The sequence below is a fragment of the Phytophthora sojae genome (genome assembly GCF_000149755.1).
Source record: "Phytophthora sojae unplaced genomic scaffold PHYSOscaffold_7, whole genome shotgun sequence".
Lineage (NCBI taxonomy): Eukaryota > Oomycota > Peronosporomycetes > Peronosporales > Peronosporaceae > Phytophthora > Phytophthora sojae.
Window position 1 is genome coordinate 2,325,245 of NW_009258121.1, and position 20,142 is coordinate 2,345,386.

A 20,142-nucleotide genomic window follows, 5' to 3' on the forward strand; every position below is an offset into this window, starting at 1 on the left:
TAATTTATTAGTCTGCAATACGTGCACGGGCAGGATAGGCGACGTAGGCAAGGCCTTTTGTGGTGCGTAATATTTCGTAGGATGTACTGCACGCGAAGAACGCAAAATCAGAGGGTCGAAACTACCTAGTAGGAAAAACTTTGGTCTGCCGTTGAAATTATCTGCCGTTCATAGTTATAACCAACTTAGTCCTTTACCTCGGAGATCCAGTTCTTGTTGTATTTCTGCGTGTACCAGTCATCGCTTCTCAATGATTTCAGTGCCAGGGTAGCTGAGAATAGCAAGGCGACCAACGTCAAGAGCAACACCAGACGCATGGCCCCGTCGGAAAACGCTTGCTCGAGTGCTGGGGCGCCAGCTTCGAAATGAGCTGTACGCCCAGTATGAACTGTGCAATTGCTTATGTCAGCTACCCTATTCGTTTGCTCACTGTAAAAAAGGTAGACCGCTGGATTTGCAGGCTGTAGTATTCGTGATAACTTACAATAAACTCATTTCGTGCACCGTGCCGTACAGTGCCAACGATGCCAATGATTGCTGGCGACCCGTGGAGTATAACTCGAGCTTGAGCTCTTAAGTATTCACAGGTCGAAGACCTGTGCTTGGCCCTGGCAAAAAACTTGTAATTTTCCAAAACCGGGTACCAAACCGGGTCTCTCTTTCTTAATTGTAATGTTTAAGCTAATATCTGCCGGAATCGGGTACCCGTCGATAAATGCTAAGATTTATGCACATTATTTATTGTGTTTTGCATCCATTTTGCCCTCCTATTTAGTGCACGAGTTAGTGTTCGTACTTCAGGATAAATCATAGAGGCTTTGAATGCGAGTTGCTCAAATTGTGTTTCGAAGCCGATTTGGCTCGGAAATGGCACTTTCTAAAAGTGCCAAAGCGATGCTTACTCGTGTTGGATGCGCTAAATCATGCACGAGTTGGTCTGTGCACTCTACCTGGTGCAGATTGACCATCCATGATATACAGCAATTCGTACTCGAGTACGATTTATAGATAAGTCGTGCTCGATAAGTCGTACGAGTTACAGTCCAAAGTGCCAAAAAGTCTGCAAAGCACAATACCAAAGGTTGATACTAATCGTTCATTCTTTACCAAAACCTGCGCTCAAACACTTACGGACGCTCCAGTACACTATGAGAGCGTCATGGCCTGTATCAATTTACGCCATAATCGGCCAAGCTTAGCTGAAGATGACAAATATGACTTGTCTAGCTGCAGGCTGCATTTTTTACATGTCAATTTGTTCAATACTCAGTCAGTGATTGGCAATCACTTAGCCGAAGATGCCCAACCTCGTGTCTCTCGCCAAACCAACCAGCTCAACTCGACAGTGACACGAGCATCGTTCGTTTGAATTAGGCTTTCCTTAACTGCGTTGAAGCGCCCACTTCCAAGGACTTGGCACATTAACGTATTTCTCATTCCGCAATTTACCCTCAAGTTAAAAGGTCAAGATCAGCGCACCATGCATCTCTCCTTCGTTCCGCTTGCTCTCTCGTCTGATCGTTAGCACACAACATAGTACTAAATGAGCACAGTATACCTTACCTGCAAACTGAATGAAATAGCTCTCTCGTTGCTGGCATCAACGCAGCCATTGGACGCTGACCAGGGTGTTATTCCCGGGCAGATGCTGCGGCTGTGAAGCAGGCGCAGTAGATGCCCAAGTTAGAATCTACTAGAGAGTTCGGCTGGATTAAAAACAACACAACTTTGGGATTTACTCAATTGCTATCCGTTATCATCGTCCATGAAATTATTCGCCGACCTGTGTACCCTCTCGGAGCAACGCTCCGGGTTGCCTATAGACATCTCCACAATGCTTTCGTGTAAGAAAGCATTGTGGAAAGTCTACCAATCAAAGTTAATAAAGTAAGCCTCCAAGACTATTGGGAGGCCAAGAGACATCAAAGGTACGCTGAACGACCTCCAATACAGTTTGCACGATATTTGAGACGGATACGCTGTGTTTTCCATGACAATTCGTACGGAAGTCTATTCAACCATGTAACTACTTTTTTCACGCGCGGTGACGTCGAAAAAGGGCGTCTTGATCGATAATATCCCAGGCCGGTTACTCAACGCGAGACTAACATCTACGCTGGCTGAGGGAACCCCAGTGGCATGGCCTGAGTGAGTGAGCTGACCCTCTGTGGCCATAAAATAAGCCAGGCCACTGTAAAGTGATAGCGGCGTGAACGGTTGAGCCACAAGTGCGGGTGCGACATCCAATGCCGCCCCCAGATACATGTCAAACTTGTTCCACTGCGTGACAAGCACGCCTTCCTGCTCGTAGTCGAAGCAAGGCAGTACGCGGCTCTTGTCGGGCTGCGCTACAATCCATCGCAACGTTTTCTTCACGTCCATGGGGTTTTGTGGTTGAATTCCGTCACGAACTGCTTCAGCAATCTTCGATAGATGCGCGTTGAGTAGCTCAGCCGCAGGCAGCGACAGTACCAGCGACAAAACGGCGTTAGGGAAGTATCGGGGTGGAAGCTCTGCTAGTTGGTCGCGACTTCGCAGGTCTATCGGTACCAAAAGCTGGCGCGATAAGCGACCTGCAGCCTCACCTGACGTCAAGCCTTGGGCTTCGTACACACTCGTCCTGGCGCGGTAGACAGTCTGCCAGACATGAGCCGCCAAAACGCAGAAAGTCGACAGCGGTTTGCCTGGATTGGTTTGATTGGCTTCAGCCTTGAGGGCAGCTAGCTCGCTCGAAGAGAAGGGGAGCACGCGACCGATGATGGGCGGAGGTGGAGGAGGAGGAGTTGGTCGCTTGGAGGCATCAGTGTCGGCCGCCACATCTTCCAGCGTTGGTAGCTCCTTGAAAACAATCGGCTTAAACTTGAGCGCTTCTTCTCTCTCCTCGGCTGTAACATCGTGCAGTCCCGCCATGTAGGAGCGGGTATGGGGCGGCGTGGACAGCTTTACAGCATGCGCACGTTCCAAATGCTGATAGTCGACGTCTCCATAGCCTCGATACAGTTCAGCCAGGTCACGCGCGAGTTGGAAAAACCCACAGGCGTCACAAATGACGTGTCGAAGACAAAAGCCGATCGACACACTTCCACACTTGAACCGCGTGTGCTGTACTGCCAGTATCGACTCGTGAGTCAGTCCTGCCGCAGTCGCATCAAACGGCGGCAGCAACGCGTTGCCTCCATCCGGAAGATTGGTAACTACCAATCGCGGCGGCTGGTCGTCCTCCACCATCTTCTCAAACGCTGCGAGGGGTTCACTGCACTCCGCCGCCAGCAACGTGACCCCCTTTCCAAGCTGCTCAACGCGCGGTGTGCGGTCCTTCGGGTCCATGGCAAGGCGTCCAGTGAGATGGGGATAGTAGTCGAGCAGGCGACTCAGCGCGCTCCGAAAGCGGTCGAAAGGAACCAATTCCGCACTTGCATCTCCCCCCCGACGGTACACGAACACGACCGTGATAGGCGTGAAGCTCTGCGTGATGTGGTCCAGCGGCCCGAGCACCACTGGCGACTCGAGCTCTTGCAGCGATGTCTCATCCGAGCAATACACCGTCAATTTCTCCACCACCGTCACATCAGAAGACAAACCCGTCATAGCTACCGCGACTTGAACAATGAGCACTCCGATCCAACAGCATCTCAAACACTGCAATTGTTACGGCGAATTGCTTGACCACGCCGAACACTTCAAGAGTGTTCGGTCTGGTCTGGTCAAGAGTTGAATTCAAGTCGAGATACCCATCACGCCACCGATTGCTTCGCCTATTTCCGGTTTCTTTCCCCAGCGATTTGCGTTGAATTACCCATCAACTTACCCCTGCATTGCCTTTCGCCTCCAAGCACCCGCTGGTTCGATTGCCTCAGTTCCCCCTTCCTCCTCTCCCTACTGTACCGCAGAGCTCGAAAGCATGGAGGCGCTCGAGTCCCCCACGAGGCTCGTGACGGACGAGGCCACGCAGTGGCTGGCGTCCATGGACGAGATGCGCGACGACGACGCGACGGACAGGGCGCCGTCCCCCAAGGCAGCGGCTGCTAGTCCCGGCTTCGTGTCGCCCAGCACCGACTCCAGCCCCGTAGCGTGCAGTAAGAAGCGCGAGCTGAGGGAGAATCACGACTCCGAGCCCGAAGTCCCGAAGAAACGGCCCAAGCGCAAGTTCCGCAAGTCCACGATCAACGTTCGAAAAGTGAGGACAACAATTATTTAGTGGGTGGGTGGGTCGAATTATTGGGTTTTATTAACGAGTACGTGGGTTTTATTGCTTTTATTGCAGGAGGAGAAGGCCAACTTGCTGGAGGAGCTGGCCGAGCTGCACACCAAGATGGAGGAGCTCAAGGCGCGGGCGTTCGCCACGTGTGCGGGCGTGAACACGCGGACGCCGAGTCAGACGCAGGGCGCAAATCGACTACTGAGACAGGCGATCCAGAAGCAGCAGCTCGAGTGCACCAGGATCCACGCGCTCATGTCGGAGTACTCGTTATTTGTGAGTTCAACTCCGTTATGTTGCAGCTGGGGAGAGCGGAGATCTCATGGAGTTTTTATTGGTTTTTTTTTGCAGAATATTCGCGTTGGCAGTCCTATACATCGGCCGATCCACTTACATCGGGATACGCACTCTCGACGGGCTACGCTGTTGGCGTTCAAGAGCAAGGTTCTGCAAGACGGCGCTAAGTTTCTCAATGACCGGAGGCCGCGTGTGGACCCGCTGAAGCCCATGAGAGAAGACCACGGCTACGAGGCGTCGAATGGGGACTTTTACGCGACGTACATCTCTACGATGCAGTTCGAGAACACGGTCAAACAGGTGTACGACATTTTGCTCGCGTACTTCAGCAGCATCGAGATAAGCGTGTCGGAGAAGCTGGGCAACATCACGATCCGCGAGGACGACGACAACATGGCGCCGGGCATCACACAAAACCGCCTCGTGTCCACCACCATCGGCGGGCTGCGCATGGAGTCCAACACGGTCTACTTCTCGCGGTACGAGCCGGGCGACCAAGACGCAGGTCCGCAGAACGGGTACGGCATCTTCGTGGCGGACTTCGTGGACGACGACGACCTGAATCCGTACCACCCGCACGAGCGCATCCGCCGCGACTTCTCCGCCGTGCTCGAGCTCACGTCGTACCCGATCAAGCACGGCGTACGCACCAGGTCCAAGAACACGAGCGAGGGTCGCGTCGTCGTGCTCACTCGCTGGGTGCACAGCAAAGTGTATCACCCCGAGTACGAGATCCCGCAGTCGGGCTGGCACGAGATGCGCGACAACACGGAGCGCTGGATCCAGACGCTGCACCACACGATGATGGAGCGCCTCTCCCCCGTCGTTTGCTGTCGTAGGTAGAAGAATAAATTCACACGAGTTGCCACAACTGCAACTGCAACACGAAATATCTCGCCAGTCGCCCCGTCACAGGAACATGGCTACATGCAAAATGTACCAAAAATGCGGTACATGTGGCCCGTCACCATGTTTACAGGCCATTTCGCTCAGTATTTTCGGGGCGATAGACACACATTGACGAGCATGAACATGAGCAGCGACCTGTTCGGCCGCCTGGACGCCGCTGGGCAGCGCGCGCCGCCTCGTCTCAATGGCGGCTTGGAGGCTGTGAGGTACCAGCGGTACCAGCGCCACCAAGCAGTGCTCCGCAGCGCGGAAAGACGGCACGCGGTCGCAGGCGAAGCTCGCCAGCACAGAAACCGCTGCGACTGTGGGAGGTCACTACCTCTCGTTGCCCCGCGCGGCAGCGGTTAGCAACTGACAGACGCAGCACATTAGCAGCTTCAGCAGCAGCAACAGCACCTACCAGCATAGCAAAGCATAGGTCGGTTAGGAAACTCCTTCAACACGAGCAAGGGTCCCAAGGCGGCGGCGCCGAGCTGCTGCGCAGCTCGGCACTCACTTCCGCATTCTCCAGCAGGAGCACAACCAGCTCCGCCGCCTTGGTTGTTCCCGCCACGGCATTCTGCCAAGGCAACCTCAGTCTCCTACCTTCCGTTCGTCTTCTGCCCGCACCTTCGTGCTGAGATCAACTCTGCTACGCCTACAGCTCTGCAGACAGCAAGTACACGACTTTCAGCACCTCTCAGAGGCGAGTTTCCCGCAGTCGCAGGCCGCGTTCGCGCCCCTCGGAGGGCTGCCCGTGAACCCTGGAATGTCCATGCGAACGTACCCCGTCAACGCCAACGCCAACGCCAACGTCTCCACTGTCGTCCTCATCGTCCACAACTGCGGACGTGGTGGACCCAGCGCAGCCGTGGCTGGCGTTGATGGAGAGGAGGGGGCTGGTGATGCACCAAGAAGGAAAAGAGAGGCAGGTTGTGGTCAAGAAGAAACGTGTGGAGGGGGAGCAGAGGAGTGAAGACGGAGGAGAAGCCCAAGCGGAAGAGGAAGTATCGAAAGGCTACGCACACGATCAGGAAGGTGAGGTGGTGGTTGACCAGCGATGTGAAGGCGAAAGGTCTGGGGTTTAACTGGTGTGGTTTCTGTTGGTGCTTAGGAGGAGAAGGAGAGACTGCTGCAAGAAGTGGACGAGTTGAAGGCGAAGATTGTGGAGTTGCGAAGCCACACAAGAGTACCGATAAACGAGGAGGAGGAGATGATAATGAGAAAATTGGAGGCTTCTAGGGCCCTCCGAGAAGGCGTGAAGCAGCGCCAGCAGGTCTTCAGTCATCTCTCGTCGATCATGTCGGAGTACACGTTATGCGTAAGCTTCGTCGGGCTTCAATCCCCGGTATTCGTTGAATCTTCTCACGTTTTTTTATCTGTGATGCTGCTTCTTGTAGACAATCCAATCGGGTAGCCCGCTGCAAGACTTTATCTACTTAAAGAAGGACGAGCAATCTCGGCAGGATACCCTGGCGATGATAAAGCGAAAAAGATGGAGAAGGCGCAGCGCTTCATGCAGATGCGCCGACCAAATATTGACCCGTGCAACACGATGGCCGAGGAGCGCCGATATGAGGCTGAGAACGGAGACTTCTGCTCCACTCGCTTCGCCGTGACGCAGTTCGAGGACGCGCAGAGCGTGAAGCAAGTCTTCGACCTGCTGCTGTTGTACTTCTGCAACATAGAGATCAGCATCTCGGAGAAAATCGGCCACATTACCATCCGAGAAGACGACGGCGTCGATGACAGCGGCATCGTACAGAACCGACTGGTGTCGATCACACACAAGGACGTCAAGATGGAGTCGAACACGGTCATGTTCTCGCAGTACTTCGACCGCAGCACGGACAAGAGCAACGGCCCGGCGGACAGCAGCTACGGGCTGATCGTCGCCGACTTTGTGGACGAGGACGAGCGCCACCCGTACGTCCCCAACCAGCGCGTCCGGAGAGACGTGAACGCCGTGCTGGAAATCCGCGAGTTCTCTCCCCAGCGCCCCAAGAGCGTGGCAGGAGGCCCTCCGTCGTGCAAACCCGTTGTCGTCCTCAGTCGGTGGGTCCAGAACCGAATGCACTACCCCAAGTTCCCCGTCTACAGGGACGGATGGTACGAACTTCGAGACAACATGGACTTGTGGGGACGGGCTCTTCATCGCACGGTAGCTGAAAACCTACGGGGGCATCCGTAAAGCCTCACAATCATTGTGACAATGGCTTAGTTCTGCAGCAGCATGGATGCAGCGTTGTTTGCTCTGCTGTTGTGTCTCAACCATCAACCACCTGATTGGCAAAGACAGGTCCTGGGATTGTCATTGAGACTTGTCACCTCCGCCGATGCAGCGACTGCCATCAATGAGGCGCCACGACGGCGCGTTCCGAGCAGGAGTGGCGTCGTCCAGCACGTCGTCCACGACCTCGTCTCCTCTGAGTGACAGCGCCGCCCCGACGCGCTCGTGGGCGTCCATAATAGCCCCGAGACACGACGAGGATAGCGAGGTGGAAGACGCGAGTGAGACGACTCACAAGCGGCCGACAGAAGCACTGCCAGAGCTACAAGTCGATGGAAACCAAGGCGATACTGGCACAGAGTCAGCGGAGAGCGCGCAGCCGAAGCGCAAGCGGAAGCACCGCAAGGGCACCCACACGATCAGAAAGGTGGCGATGGACGCGGAAGGAGTGTGGTCGTTATGGCAGTACTGACGGTGCTTTTTGACTGTAATTGTCGCTTATAGGAGGAGAAGGAGAGGCTCTTGAAGGAGATGGAGATTCTGCAGCAGGAGATGGCGGCGCTTAAGAAGCGAGCGGTTGATCCGACCTTCCCGGTGGACCGATTCGTGCGCAAGTCGCGGCGCCAGATTCTGCGCGAAGGAGTTCAGGGACACATGGAGACGTTCTGCCGGGCGCTGTCCATTATGTCGGACTACACATTGTGCGTACGTATCGGTGGGAGCTGGTAGTGCTGGCGCTGAGACAGAGAATTATTACTGATGACTTGACTCATGTATTGTAGAATATCCAAGCGGGGACGCCTCTGCAAGAGAGAATCGTGCTCAAGAAGGATTCCCACTCTCGCCACGAGACGCTGCAAGCGATGAAAGAGAGGAAGATCAGGAACGCCCAGCATTTCTTAAAAATGCGCCGCTCCAACCTTGATCCGTGCAAGGCCTTGACGGAGGATCAGCGCTTCGAGACGGACAGTGGGGGCTTTACCTCAACCCACTTCGCCATCATGCAGTTCGAGGGCGCGCAGAGCGTCAAGCAGGTCTTCGATCTGGTTATCTTTTACTTCAGCAACATGGAGATCAGCGTGTCCGAGAAGCTCGAGACGCTCGTCACGGTCCGCGAGAACGACGACGACAGCACCATCGAGGGCATCACGCAGAACTACCTCATGTCCACGACGACCAACATGGGCATGAAGATGGAGTCCAACACTATCATGTTCTCGGAGTTCTGCGAGCGCGACGACATCCCGTGCGCCGACCGCGGCTACGGGATCGTGGTCTCGGAGTTCGTCGACGTGGACGAACGCTACCCGTACCGGAGCAATGAACGCGTTCGCAAGGAAGTGAATGGCGTTATCGAAGTGCGGGCGTACAACCGCCCGAGAGCAGACGGAGACAGCGACGACGAGCAGGAGATGGTCGTCGTGATGACTCGCTGGGTGCAGAACACTTTGCATCGACCCGAGTTCCCCATGGCCGTCGAAGGCTGGCGAGAGCTCCGTCACTCTATGGACAGCTGGGGACTGCTGCTGCATCGTACACTGCTCGAGAGTCTGCACACCCACGCGTAAATGACGAGGCTACTTGTTTGTACACTGTACCGCAATCTGCTTTTGGCCGAACATGTACTATGTGTGCAAGTTGCCTTTTGCTAGTCGTGACAGACGTACTTAAGCGGGATTTGGATTGCGCACCGATTGCGCGCAGTGCAGGCCTTCGAGTCCTTCCAGCGCGAGTCAGCGAACGAACGCGTCGGTGCTAGCGGGGGAGTAAGAGAGCGGAAGGAAGCGATGGATCGTTGCTGGGGCATTTCGTCCACGCCGGATGAGCCTCAGCAGATGGAAATTATCACGACGTCGGATGGAGCAGCGGAGAGAGCGACCGAGGCGCGTGCCGGGGCTCCGCTACATACAGCGTTGGGGAAAAGACATGCAGCGACCAGCCCAGCCGGGCTCGATGAGGTGCTGGGTCTGTGCGGGGGAAGGAAATATAGCGATGAAAAGGATGCTGGAGTCGACGGCACCAAGTCGGACACGTCACAGAAGGCTGCGACCAAGCCGCAGCGCCAGCGGAAGCATCGGAAGTCGACACACGTTGTCCGGAAGGTGTGTGATTCGTGCTTTCAAATAGGTGGAGGCTAGTGTTAACGAGAGTCTGTATTGCTGCTGCTGAAGGAGGAAAAAGCGCGGCTGCTACAGGAGATGGAGGTGCTAAATGCCCAGTTGGTGAGCTTGAAGCAGCAAGCGATGGCATCGATGGGCAATGAAGACCCTGACACGGCGAGGAGCATTCGAGTTGGCCGACAGCTACGTGATGATGTACAGGCGAATCAACAGCGGTTCGGCGAGGTCGCGTGCATCATGTCGGAATTCTCCATGTGTGTACGTAAAATGATGTGGCGCTGTCCTGATGTATCCTCATGAAGATCGTATTCTGAACTGCGTATGTACTCAATGTCTTGCAGAACGCGCGAGCTGGGTCTCCACTGCACGACACAATCGTATTAAAAAGAGATCGAGACTCACGCCGACGGATGCTGAGGGGCATGAAAGCTGGCAAAATGGCGCAGGCCGAGCACTTCCTACAGCTGCGGCGGCCCAGCACAAACCTACGGAAGATCTGCGATGAAGGTCGGCGCTTCGAGATGGACAACGGAGACTTTTTCTCCGAGAGGTTGACAATAACCCAGCTTAAAGACGCCCAGAGCGTGAGGCAGATCTACGACCTGTTGCTGTTCTACTACGGCAACCTCGAGATCAGCATCTCGGAGAAAATCGGCCACATCACAGTCCGCTTGGACGACGACAATGGGAGCAAAAGTATCACGCAAAATCGACTGGTTTCAACGACGATCAACGACCTAAAGGTGGAGTCGAACACGAGCACATTTGCCCAGTTTCATGAGCGTGATGAAGCGAAGAGCAATGCTCACGGAGACGGCGACTACGGCATGATCGTGATGGACTATGTTGAGTCGGACGAGAAGTATCCTTACCAGCCGGGCCAGTGCATTCGAAAAGACATCGTCGCAGTGATTGAAGTGCGCGAATGCAAGGAAGCTGATGCTCGCAAGACTGTGGTGCTCACTAAATGGGTCCAGAACACGCTTCGCCGCCCAGACTTCCCAGTTGGGACCAAGGACTGGCACGAGCTTCGCGACCGCATGGACCTATTCGGCAAGACGATGCAACGCAGTCTGGCCGAGGACTTACATATCGGCCTTGGGCTGCCTGTCGGCGAGTAGTCGAGTGAAGCGACAGCTTAAGCGCGCAAATATGCTACGTGAACGCGACTACTAGTATAATAGTAATACAGATACCACCCAGAAACTGCAAACCGTATAAATTGATACCCTTGTGGAATCATGATATCAAGGGGCATCATCTCAGGAGGGAGCGCCCGTCACATTGAAGTACCGCCACTGTGTGGTCTACATATTCCATTTTCATTTGAATCATCCCGCCAAAAGCATGGCGCACTTTTTCCACAGACAAACTCAAGGCAGCACTGAGCAGAGGACCAGAAGTGATCTAAGGGCACCCAGAAGCGTACCAAGGGTGTGTGACTAACCATCCAGCAGAAGTGCGATGTTATTGAGGAGTATCAACCTCTCTCTTAGAAGTAAAAAGGATTCTTAGACGGAATTGGTTAGACAATCGTCAGACGTGAAAATTCGTATGATGTTGGATAGGATATTGATGACGTTGGATAGGATAGAGGTATCCCTTGACCGCTTTAGTTGCCGCAGTTGCCCTACAGTGCCAACTACGAAGTGCAACTAGCAGTGCGTAGTTGGCACTGAAGCGGTCGAGTTCTTGCCTCAGTACGCACACAGTCTCGCCGTTGTGTGGCCATTAATTGCAGCCAAACAAGTCGTTTCCACTACTATGCATTAAGACTTGGTTGTGAGCTTAGCCCTTCATGGTGAGTGCTCTACTGTAGCCCAGCTCAACTGTCCGCCCAATTGCTCCTACATGTATCGCTAAGTAGACTCAGCAAATGCGGCACTAACCGCGTAACGCATGCAGAGACGCATTGCTAGGCTTCGACAAGCTGCAGATCTGTCCCTACTTGAGCCCAACTACCTCATGTACTCTATTGCCTGGAATACAGTGGGGGCCCACTTGGGCCTCTCGAACTAACACACGCGCCAACAGTAGATTACCGGCGGTAAAATCCGTCGATTGTACAGTAGTTCAGGGCTTTTCAGGAATCTTTATAAACGCCTGTGATTACTTGGGAGAGTCTATTACATTTTGTGCACAGGCAACTCGAAGGCACCAGTCTTGCAGGCCTGCATGCGCACGGCCAAGTCGCTGTAAAGCGCCTGCACCTCTGCGCGCAACGTATCGTAAGCATTGTAATATCTCGTGGGCGGGTGGCGTGCCGCCAATCGCACGCTCTGTAATACTGCTACATTACTGTCCTTGTTACTTGAAAATGCTCTTGAACGCGAGGCGTGCCTTGTTGGGGTATGCAAGGCCGAGTAGGAACGCTTGAGCGCGCACAGGAAATTGGTTTGCTACCCATCATCGACAACTTGTCTAACGGATTTGGTGCGAAAGACGATTTGCTAGAGTAGCCACACAATTAATTAGGGAAGCGAATCAAGACTTTGGAAAATGGCAGACACGGCGTCTAGCGCAAATTCAGATGTGGCCCACATTGTCATACGAATTTTGGGGAATGAGCTTGGAGGAAATGGTGGTAGTAACGCACCTCAATCACTTATCTCCTTAGATTATATAATTTCCTGTAGGAACTTGGATGTACCACTCTTTGCAGTTTGTGGGTCGTATCTGTACCGTGTTCAACAGGTCAACTACATCCATCAAAAGAGAGACCTGTTTAACTTCCCGTCTCAAACTCAAAACCTCCGTTAAAACATAAAATGAAATCTGTTCACGAAAGTCTGTATCGGCATTCACAACAAAAATACATACAGGTACCTCACAGCATTGTGGCCAACACAAGTCTCTACTATCCATCTATACAGACCTTTCCAATTCCGGTATAACAAACAACAGGCTCATTGCAAGTGCCCCGTAATCACCGTCACGCGCGTCAGTCCTCAGTCGACAACTTGCCCTCAGTTGCTGCAATGAAGGCCGCTTCCTCCATGAACTCGCCGCGCACGGACGCGGACCTGTCATCGTCCTCGACGTCCGCCTCCCCACTACACCCCGAGCCCACGCATCGCAGCAATTGGCTCTCGTCCGGAGGAGGAGGAGAAGGATTTCTGCCGCTGCTGCGTGCGGCCAATGCGTGTGCTCCGATGACTGGGACACCGCACCACAACTACCTCCTGCCAGTCACAAACCTGGCGACTACTAAGCGTCAATGGCAGACGGAGAGCGGCCCAATTGCATCGAGGAACTGGGACTCACCACAGTGGGGGAATTCCCCCTTGGCGGTGGAGTCGACGGGGGTGGTCCGTCCGACGAAGAGGAGGGCGACTCAGCATGCACCAGAGAGCAGCAAGAGTGACGAGGATGGAGAGGAGGAGGAAGAGGTTGTCCAAGTGGTTAAACGAAAGAAGAAGCGAGGGTACCGCAAGGCGACGCATACGATCCGAAAGGTACAGTGGATTGTCTGTTTGCTTTTGAGGTGGATTATTGGTCGACTATTGACACCGCGCCTGTGTTTCTTGTACTTAGGAGGAGATTGATCATCTTCGAGCAGAGTTGGCTCAGCTGCAGACTCAGATGGCAGAGCTACAGCAGCGCGCGTTCGCGCCCGATCGGAATGACGAGAACGAGGCCGAGAGACGTCTGTACTCGAACATACTCCACAATGCTGTAAGGAAACACCAAGAGGCCTTTGTGGAGATCCAGGCGGCGATGACCGGCTACGCAGCATGTGTACGTTTGGTATCTTTGAAATTTACGAAATATCCGCACTGGTAGTGGGATTCTAACCACTATATCTTGGATCACTGCAGAACATTCAAGCTGGAAGTCCTATCCAGAGAACGCTCACCTTAGGCAAGGATGAGCTGTCAAGGAAACGAGCGCTGCGCTCGGTGAAGGCCTTGAAGTTGCAAGACGCTCGCGATTTTTTCAGCCGACGACTGTCCCACTTGAACCCGTTGAAGTCGATGTCCGAGGACTATCGATTTGAGAGCGACGAAGGAGACTACTGGGCTGTCCGGTTCGCGACCTCGCAGTTCGAGCCCGCTCAGAACGTCAAGCAAGTGTTCGACCTCGTCGTTTACTACCTGTGCAACATCGAGATCAGCGTCTCGGAGAAAATGGGCCACCTCACAGTTCGAGAAGACGACGACAACAGCGAAGAAGGCATCACGCAGAACCGCTTGGTGTCCTTGACCGGCAAGGGGCTTCACATGGAATCCAACACGGTCGTGTTCTCAGAATATTTTGGCGCGACTGGGCCGGATCAGCACGATGACTATGGGCTAATTGTTGCTGACTTTGTGGACGAGGACGAGAGGCACCCGTACAGACCGGCCGAGCGCATCCGCAAGGACGTCAACACGGTGATGGAGGTGCGTTCGTACACTCGGCGTTCTTCTCACAGCGGAGTTGATGAAAAGGTAGTCGTTCTGACGCGGTGGTCGCACTCCCGACTACGCCACCCAAACTTCTCCGTCCGCAAGGACGGGTGGTACGAGCTGCGTGAGAACATGGATCGCTGGAGCCAAAACATGCACAACACCATCATGGAGAGCTTGGACCCGAGCAACCATGGACCACCTACATGGGGCTAGACTAAAGGTTAGCAAATTATTAGTGTGGGTTTAACAGAGATCACCTGTCGAATAAAACACAAGGAGTTTATTTGGCAGATGAGTAAAACCCACACAAAACCCACAATAACCGTTATCTCAGACATTTCGCTATTTGTGTCTTGTAAGGGGCGTTCCAATGGTGTTCGGCTCATCGCGCGAGGAAATCCGGGACGACAGCTACTACAGGTCGCTGCTGCTGGGTCCGCGCGTGGCCCTCGTCGTGTCTCCGACGTCCGCTCCGCCCCCGCCTAGCAGCCTGGAGGATGGATCCGCGCACACGCTTCTGGCGCTAAAGACGTCGTTTAACGACCCAAACCCCACTTCCCCAACCACCCAAAACGGAGCAATCAATCGAAGACGCAAGCGTGAAAAACCCATCGACTCGGAGAACGACAGCGGCACAGCAGAGTCGGAGCCTCAAGAGACGGAGAGGAGAACAACCAAGAGGAAATACCGCAAAGCCACCCACACGTTGCGGAAGGAGGAGAAGGAGCGGCTGGAGAAGGAGCTGGACGCTCTTCATGCTCGGATGGAGGAGCTCAAGAAACAGGCCTTAGAGTCTTTTGGAACACCGGGGCAAAATGACAAGGACAGAGTCATTGCCTGCAAAGTGCTGCGGGATGCCGTGCAGACCCAGCAACTGGAGTTCGCCAATATCCAGGGCATCATGTCGGAGTATGCACTATGTGTACGTTTGTGATTTATTGATTACAGCCCATTTTTCCGCGGTTGCTAATTTTCTTTTTGTGAAATGAGGTAGACTATTGAAGCCGGGAGTCCACTACAGAGATATATCCATTTAAAAAGATATGAAACATTTCGACAAGAAACCTTGCTGGAGCTGAAGCCAATGAAGTTGGAAGATGCAGATCAGTTCTTGCGCCAGCGACGACCTAATGTGGATCCGTGCAAGCCGATGTGCGAAGATCGTCGCTATGAGCTGTCGAATGGAGACTTTTGTTCGACACGATTCACGACGATCCAGTTTCACGGCGTGGGTAGCGTCAGGCAAGTGTTCGACATGCTGGTCCAGTACTTTTGCAACATTGAGATTAGCATCTCAGAGAAGCTGGGACATATAACGATTCGTGAGGACGATGACAGGCGTCACTCAGAACCGACTGGTTTCTACGACCATTAACGGTTTGCTGATGGAGTCCAACACCGTGCTGTTCTCGCAGTTCTTCGAGCCTGGTAATGAACCCGGTCACGAGAGAGGGAGGGGGCTGATTGTTGCAGATTTTGTGGACGAAGACGAGAGGCATCCGTACAGACCCCATGCGCGCGTTCGGCGCGATATTAACGCCATTCTCGAGTTGACGTCGTACACACGCAAAGTTGCGGCTATCGGTGGCACATTCAGCGGGCAACAGAATGCCGGACAGGAAGGGAGCGTTGTCGTGCTGACTCGGTGGGTATTTTCACAGCTGCATCGACCCTCCTTCGCGGTATCGACGGGTAACTGGGAAGAAATACGCGATAACATGGATCGGTGGGGTGAAACAATGCACCGCACGATGGTAGAAAGCCTCACCCCCAATAACTAAACAGCGAATTTATTTCTGTTTACTGAAATATACGCGCTTCAATATTTTTCAAAGAGCTTATATAACCCATTTTGGGTTATTTGCATTGCACAATTTTGACCGATTGGGTAAAGTATTCCAATCAGCAACACATGACGGAGAGACAGGAACGCGGCGGCCCCAAGCGCCGCAGACCGTCATACCTCGTGCGACAGGATGAGGTGAAGAAGCTCAAGACGCAGCTGGTGGCGCTCCAGAAGAAGCTGACGCGGCTCCAGGCGCGTCCACGCAGCGCTCGAGCCCAGATCCTGGACGTCGCGCGCGCCAACAATTCCCTCCGAGATATCATACACGGTCAGCAGCTGGCGGTGGCCGGTGCGCGGTCCATGCTTGCTGGGATGCAGGTAATTTATTTTTGGGAATTTATTTTCTACTTTATTGAAGTAGTATTTTTCATGTGGGTTTTTCGAGCTGAAACGTGGGATTAATGTTCCGATGCCGACTGTACTAGGAGAGGCAGCCTAGCAGCCCGCTGTGCAGACACATCCACCTGCCCCGAGAGTGGTGGGAGCGACGCCAAGTTCTACTGGGACTCAAGAGCGATATGATCACGCGGGGGTGCCAGTACGTGGTAGCTCGCAGCCAGCACCTGGACCTGATGAAGCCGCAGCTCATGGACCACCGGTACGAAGACGCGCAGGGCAACTTCTGCTGCGAGCGGTTCGAGTTCTTCCACTTCACGGGCGTGGAGTCCATCCGGCAGGTGTTTGACGCCATCAAGTACTTCATGCTCAACATGGAGATCACCATCTCCGAGGCGCTCGGGCACACCACCGTTCGCGAAGACTACGACACGGTGGACGACGGAACGTCAATCTGGAACTATCGGCTGCTGTCGACAGATAGCCATGGGATCACGTCTGAGGTGAACAAAGTGGTGCTGACCGAGTACTTTGACGAGTCGGAGCAGATGGGCGGCAGACCCTGCGCTGTGGTGGTCACGGACAGTGTCGACTTGGACGAACTGTACCCGTACGATCCGCGAGAGAGGGTACGACGCGATATTAGCGCTACGACGGTGCTGACTGAAATGAGGCGCAAAAAGCAGAAGCGGTCGATGTCGACGGAGAGTGAGCAGAGTGGCGATAACGACGGAAGTAGTGGCGATGGTGGCACAAGACGTGGTGATGCGGAGGCTGATCGAGACGATAGTGAAGAGGAAATTGTGGTCGTGATGCAGCGAGCAGCGTTCATGAAGATGCACAAGCCCGACTTCGAGATCTCGAGAAGTGCGATGCGCTCCCTGAAGGAAGGCATAGCGAGCTGGGGGGAGGTCGAGGTGCAATCGATCCGAGGCGCCGTTAACGCATGATTGGCCTCGGCTACTAATCACGGTGGCTGCGTGCTCAAGCTCGTCTTGTGTGGAAATATTCAATCTTCCCGAACCAAGTTCGTAAAATAGTGATTTTATTCCAAAGTTTGTATACAAGAATAAGAATAGAAGTAGAGGGGCTCCCGATAATGAGCTTAATCGCATGTCAGTTTCAAGCCTCCTTATGGTACTAACCGACAAGAAACACCCATCAGATCGCTCGAGCACGCGCTCTGTAGACTGTTCGCAGTTCGAAGAACTGTGTTAGGCGGCCCCAGAAAAGTTTGACATCCTGCAACATTACGGACAGTGATTTTAAGTTGCTTGAGGTAGCCATGTTTGGTTACACTGGTGAAGGTGTCGATCTGAGGATCATACAAATTTCATCGAAGCGGCCCGAGTTAAGAATATAGATGCTGTACATTCTTGAATTATATTCCTACATTCCTTCAATTACAATAGGTTTTGAAGTCCGTTAATAAATATTTTGATGCTAGTAGATTTTTTATAGCGCCTGTGGTTCAGAAGTAGATGGTATGCTGAGTAGTAATAATAAACTAAAAGGCAACTCAATGCACTACTGTCCGACTCATGGCTAAGGCATTAAATGCAGTATCAGCCAACCGAACGGCACTCAAAGCATGCGAGATGTTCAAAACAAAATACTTGTACACTGGAAAGCCCAGTTAATCTAGATCTTTTATTATTATAATGTTGTTGTTGTCTGGTCCAGTGCCCCGCAAAAATGTCATTGAGATTCTTAGTGTTTTCTCAATTTTGCTTTGCCTATAGAATATAGTGAGATGCGCAGCACTTCACCGCCAATGGACTGAGAGGAACAAAGTTTGTTTCGAGGATGGAGGACCGGAACCCTTTGAAACAGCGATATTGTAGTGTGGTGGCTCGTCCCTCCTCTGAGGAACACGAGCAGGATCTGCGGAACAGCGTCCAGGTCGTGATCGACTTGACGGAGTAGCTGGTGTGGCACACCGAGCAGCAGTTGGTGACGAAGAGTGTGGGGACGGCGGCTAGTGGTGACGGAAGCGAGCCAGTGGGCTACCGTTACGTGCGACAGGAGGTAGCAGTTGAAGTTGACGGCTGCAGAAGATCGCAAGGCGAGGTGATCTGTGAACAGGACAGAGAACGAGTATGCAGAGAGGAGAGGTGACGCTGGAGAGCGAGTGTGAGGCCAGGAGGCCACGAGGAAAGAGATGAGGGCCCGAGAGGGAGAGGTCCAAGTAGGCTAGAAGGCGCCGAGTGGATAGGATAGGGTAGTTCGACGGGGGTTAGAAGTAAGTGGGGGCAACGAGCTGCGGTGTGGCAGCTCGACCCTCAGTTGCGATTTGTTGCTGGATAGTAACGAGTCAAGACTTGTAATACACTCAGTTGCGCCGAAACGCGGGTTCCTGTGACCTAGTACCAGGGAAGTGTCTTGCGACCAGGGAAGTGTCGGCTAGACACGGAGGTAAGTGGCATAAGGTATGCGATAGTGGCGGGCGGTACACAGATGGGGGCGATGCATTGAGTAGGGTAGCGGGACCACGGAGAGAAGCCGTGGGGGCGCGAGGTGCACTCCTGGCAGCACCTTGGCCGTGAAGGACAGCGCTTTCGAGTGCTTGGGCGTGCCCGAGTGACGTGACTGAGATGCTGTTCGACCTGTTTGCATGTCCGGTGGGGGTCGCCTGTGGCTTGCCGGAGCCCAGGTCGATTGCATTTGCCCTCCCAGCCGTCCCTATCCCCGACACGCCTGGTGAAGGGGTCAGTACCTGTCTGGTTGATCATCGTACTGCCTCGTACCTGCTGGCAGTCGGCGCTATACTGGCCTACCTAGGCGTGGACGCGACGACAACAACGGTGTAAGTTCGTAAGGGTGGACGCGTGCAATACTATGGGCGACCGGGCTAGACGGGACCTGGTTACCTGTGGTAGACGCGGAACTGTGGTGTAGCGGGATCGGCCAAAATCTGGTTAAGGCCTGATCAAGCTTCCCACCAGCGCCCAGACACCGACTAACGGAGGGGGTCCCCCAACGATCCGTGATCGGCTGAACTTGTTCTCACCTTGTGTACCCGTCGGCGGGCTGGATCTGCTCTCTCGGGGCTCCGAAGATTCAGTGCTTGGTGAAGATCGAGTGTCTTGGCGTGACGCGGGGATAGTTTGTGGAGCAGCGCGGTAGTCTTCGCTCTGCGTCCGAGTATACGCTCCGATCGAGGGTTGTTCGCTGCGATCGGTCGGCCTGGAGTTGATCCAAGGCCTGTGGTTGCCTTTCCGGGTGTGTTCCTTCCTTTCCTGAGTTGCTTGCCGCTTCCTATAGCGAGATCGAGGTTGATCGAGAGGTGAAACGATCGCCGGCGAAGCACCAATACCCGGTCGATCGAGGACTTGCACACAAGAGATAGATCACTAAAGTAGGTCAAGCTGGCCAATGTATTAATCCAGTCTTAACCGTACCGCTAGTTCACTACCCAAAGTGTCGACGCTGCCGAGGCCAATGTAGTTCCTGGGACTTGGTGACTTGATGGGACTTGTGGTCTTCGGTGCAAATTCTGCTCCGATTTATGTTTAGCTGGTCTCTCCCTAATGCTACCATCTTGCTTACCCTCCTACAACCACACAATTACTGGATTCTTGCCCCGACTTCGTCCTCCATGTGCGTCCCATCCTGGTCGATCCACGATCGGCCCCGATCGGCGACCCACGATCGGCTCCCGATCCATGATCGACCCCGATCGGCGATCCGCGGTCGATCTCGATCGGCGATCCACTCCCGATCCGGTTGCCATGTGCCGCCGATCTATCACCTTCTGTCCTCGGCCATCTCGGATCCGCGGGTTCTGTCGTTGATCTGGACTTGGGTCGGCCACGAATCACGCCGCGGTTCGGGCA

At 53.9% G+C, this 20,142-nt stretch overlaps 7 protein-coding genes across 7 annotated transcripts; 6 read left to right on the forward strand and 1 right to left on the reverse strand.

Moving 5' to 3' along the window:
* Nucleotides 1-2,010: 2,010 nt before the first annotated feature.
* On the reverse strand, nt 2,011-3,588 carry PHYSODRAFT_303925 (hypothetical protein; the record flags this gene model as incomplete). The annotated part of the gene is made up of 1 exon (XM_009534221.1): nt 2,011-3,588. The coding sequence occupies one exon, from the start codon at nt 3,586-3,588 to the stop codon at nt 2,011-2,013; it is 1,578 nt and encodes a 525-aa protein (XP_009532516.1).
* Nucleotides 3,589-3,901: 313 nt separating this feature from the next.
* On the forward strand, nt 3,902-8,085 carry PHYSODRAFT_515152 (hypothetical protein; the record flags this gene model as incomplete). The annotated part of the gene is made up of 5 exons (XM_009534222.1): nt 3,902-4,177; nt 4,265-4,474; nt 4,550-5,137; nt 5,168-5,330; nt 7,703-8,085. 5 exons carry the CDS (start codon nt 3,902-3,904, stop codon nt 8,083-8,085), a joined length of 1,620 nt encoding a protein of 539 aa, XP_009532517.1.
* A 59-nt stretch (nt 8,086-8,144) lies between these two features.
* Nucleotides 8,145-9,181, forward strand: PHYSODRAFT_516624 (hypothetical protein; the record flags this gene model as incomplete). Its single annotated transcript, XM_009534223.1, has 2 exons — nt 8,145-8,318; nt 8,396-9,181. 2 exons carry the CDS (start codon nt 8,145-8,147, stop codon nt 9,179-9,181), a joined length of 960 nt encoding a protein of 319 aa, XP_009532518.1.
* A 630-nt stretch (nt 9,182-9,811) lies between these two features.
* On the forward strand, nt 9,812-10,854 carry PHYSODRAFT_516194 (hypothetical protein; the record flags this gene model as incomplete). Its single annotated transcript, XM_009534224.1, has 2 exons — nt 9,812-9,991; nt 10,075-10,854. The coding sequence occupies 2 exons, from the start codon at nt 9,812-9,814 to the stop codon at nt 10,852-10,854; spliced, it is 960 nt and encodes a 319-aa protein (XP_009532519.1).
* Nucleotides 10,855-13,315: 2,461 nt separating this feature from the next.
* On the forward strand, nt 13,316-14,337 carry PHYSODRAFT_515468 (hypothetical protein; the record flags this gene model as incomplete). Its single annotated transcript, XM_009534225.1, has 2 exons — nt 13,316-13,471; nt 13,552-14,337. 2 exons carry the CDS (start codon nt 13,316-13,318, stop codon nt 14,335-14,337), a joined length of 942 nt encoding a protein of 313 aa, XP_009532520.1.
* Nucleotides 14,338-14,494: 157 nt separating this feature from the next.
* On the forward strand, nt 14,495-15,905 carry PHYSODRAFT_517349 (hypothetical protein; the record flags this gene model as incomplete). Its single annotated transcript, XM_009534226.1, has 6 exons — nt 14,495-14,566; nt 14,611-14,658; nt 14,789-15,046; nt 15,119-15,390; nt 15,452-15,695; nt 15,744-15,905. The coding sequence occupies 6 exons, from the start codon at nt 14,495-14,497 to the stop codon at nt 15,903-15,905; spliced, it is 1,056 nt and encodes a 351-aa protein (XP_009532521.1).
* A 490-nt stretch (nt 15,906-16,395) lies between these two features.
* On the forward strand, nt 16,396-17,256 carry PHYSODRAFT_518041 (hypothetical protein; the record flags this gene model as incomplete). Its single annotated transcript, XM_009534227.1, has 1 exon — nt 16,396-17,256. A coding segment is annotated over one exon (861 nt), but the record flags the coding sequence as incomplete, so codon positions are not given.
* Nucleotides 17,257-20,142: the final 2,886 nt, after the last annotated feature.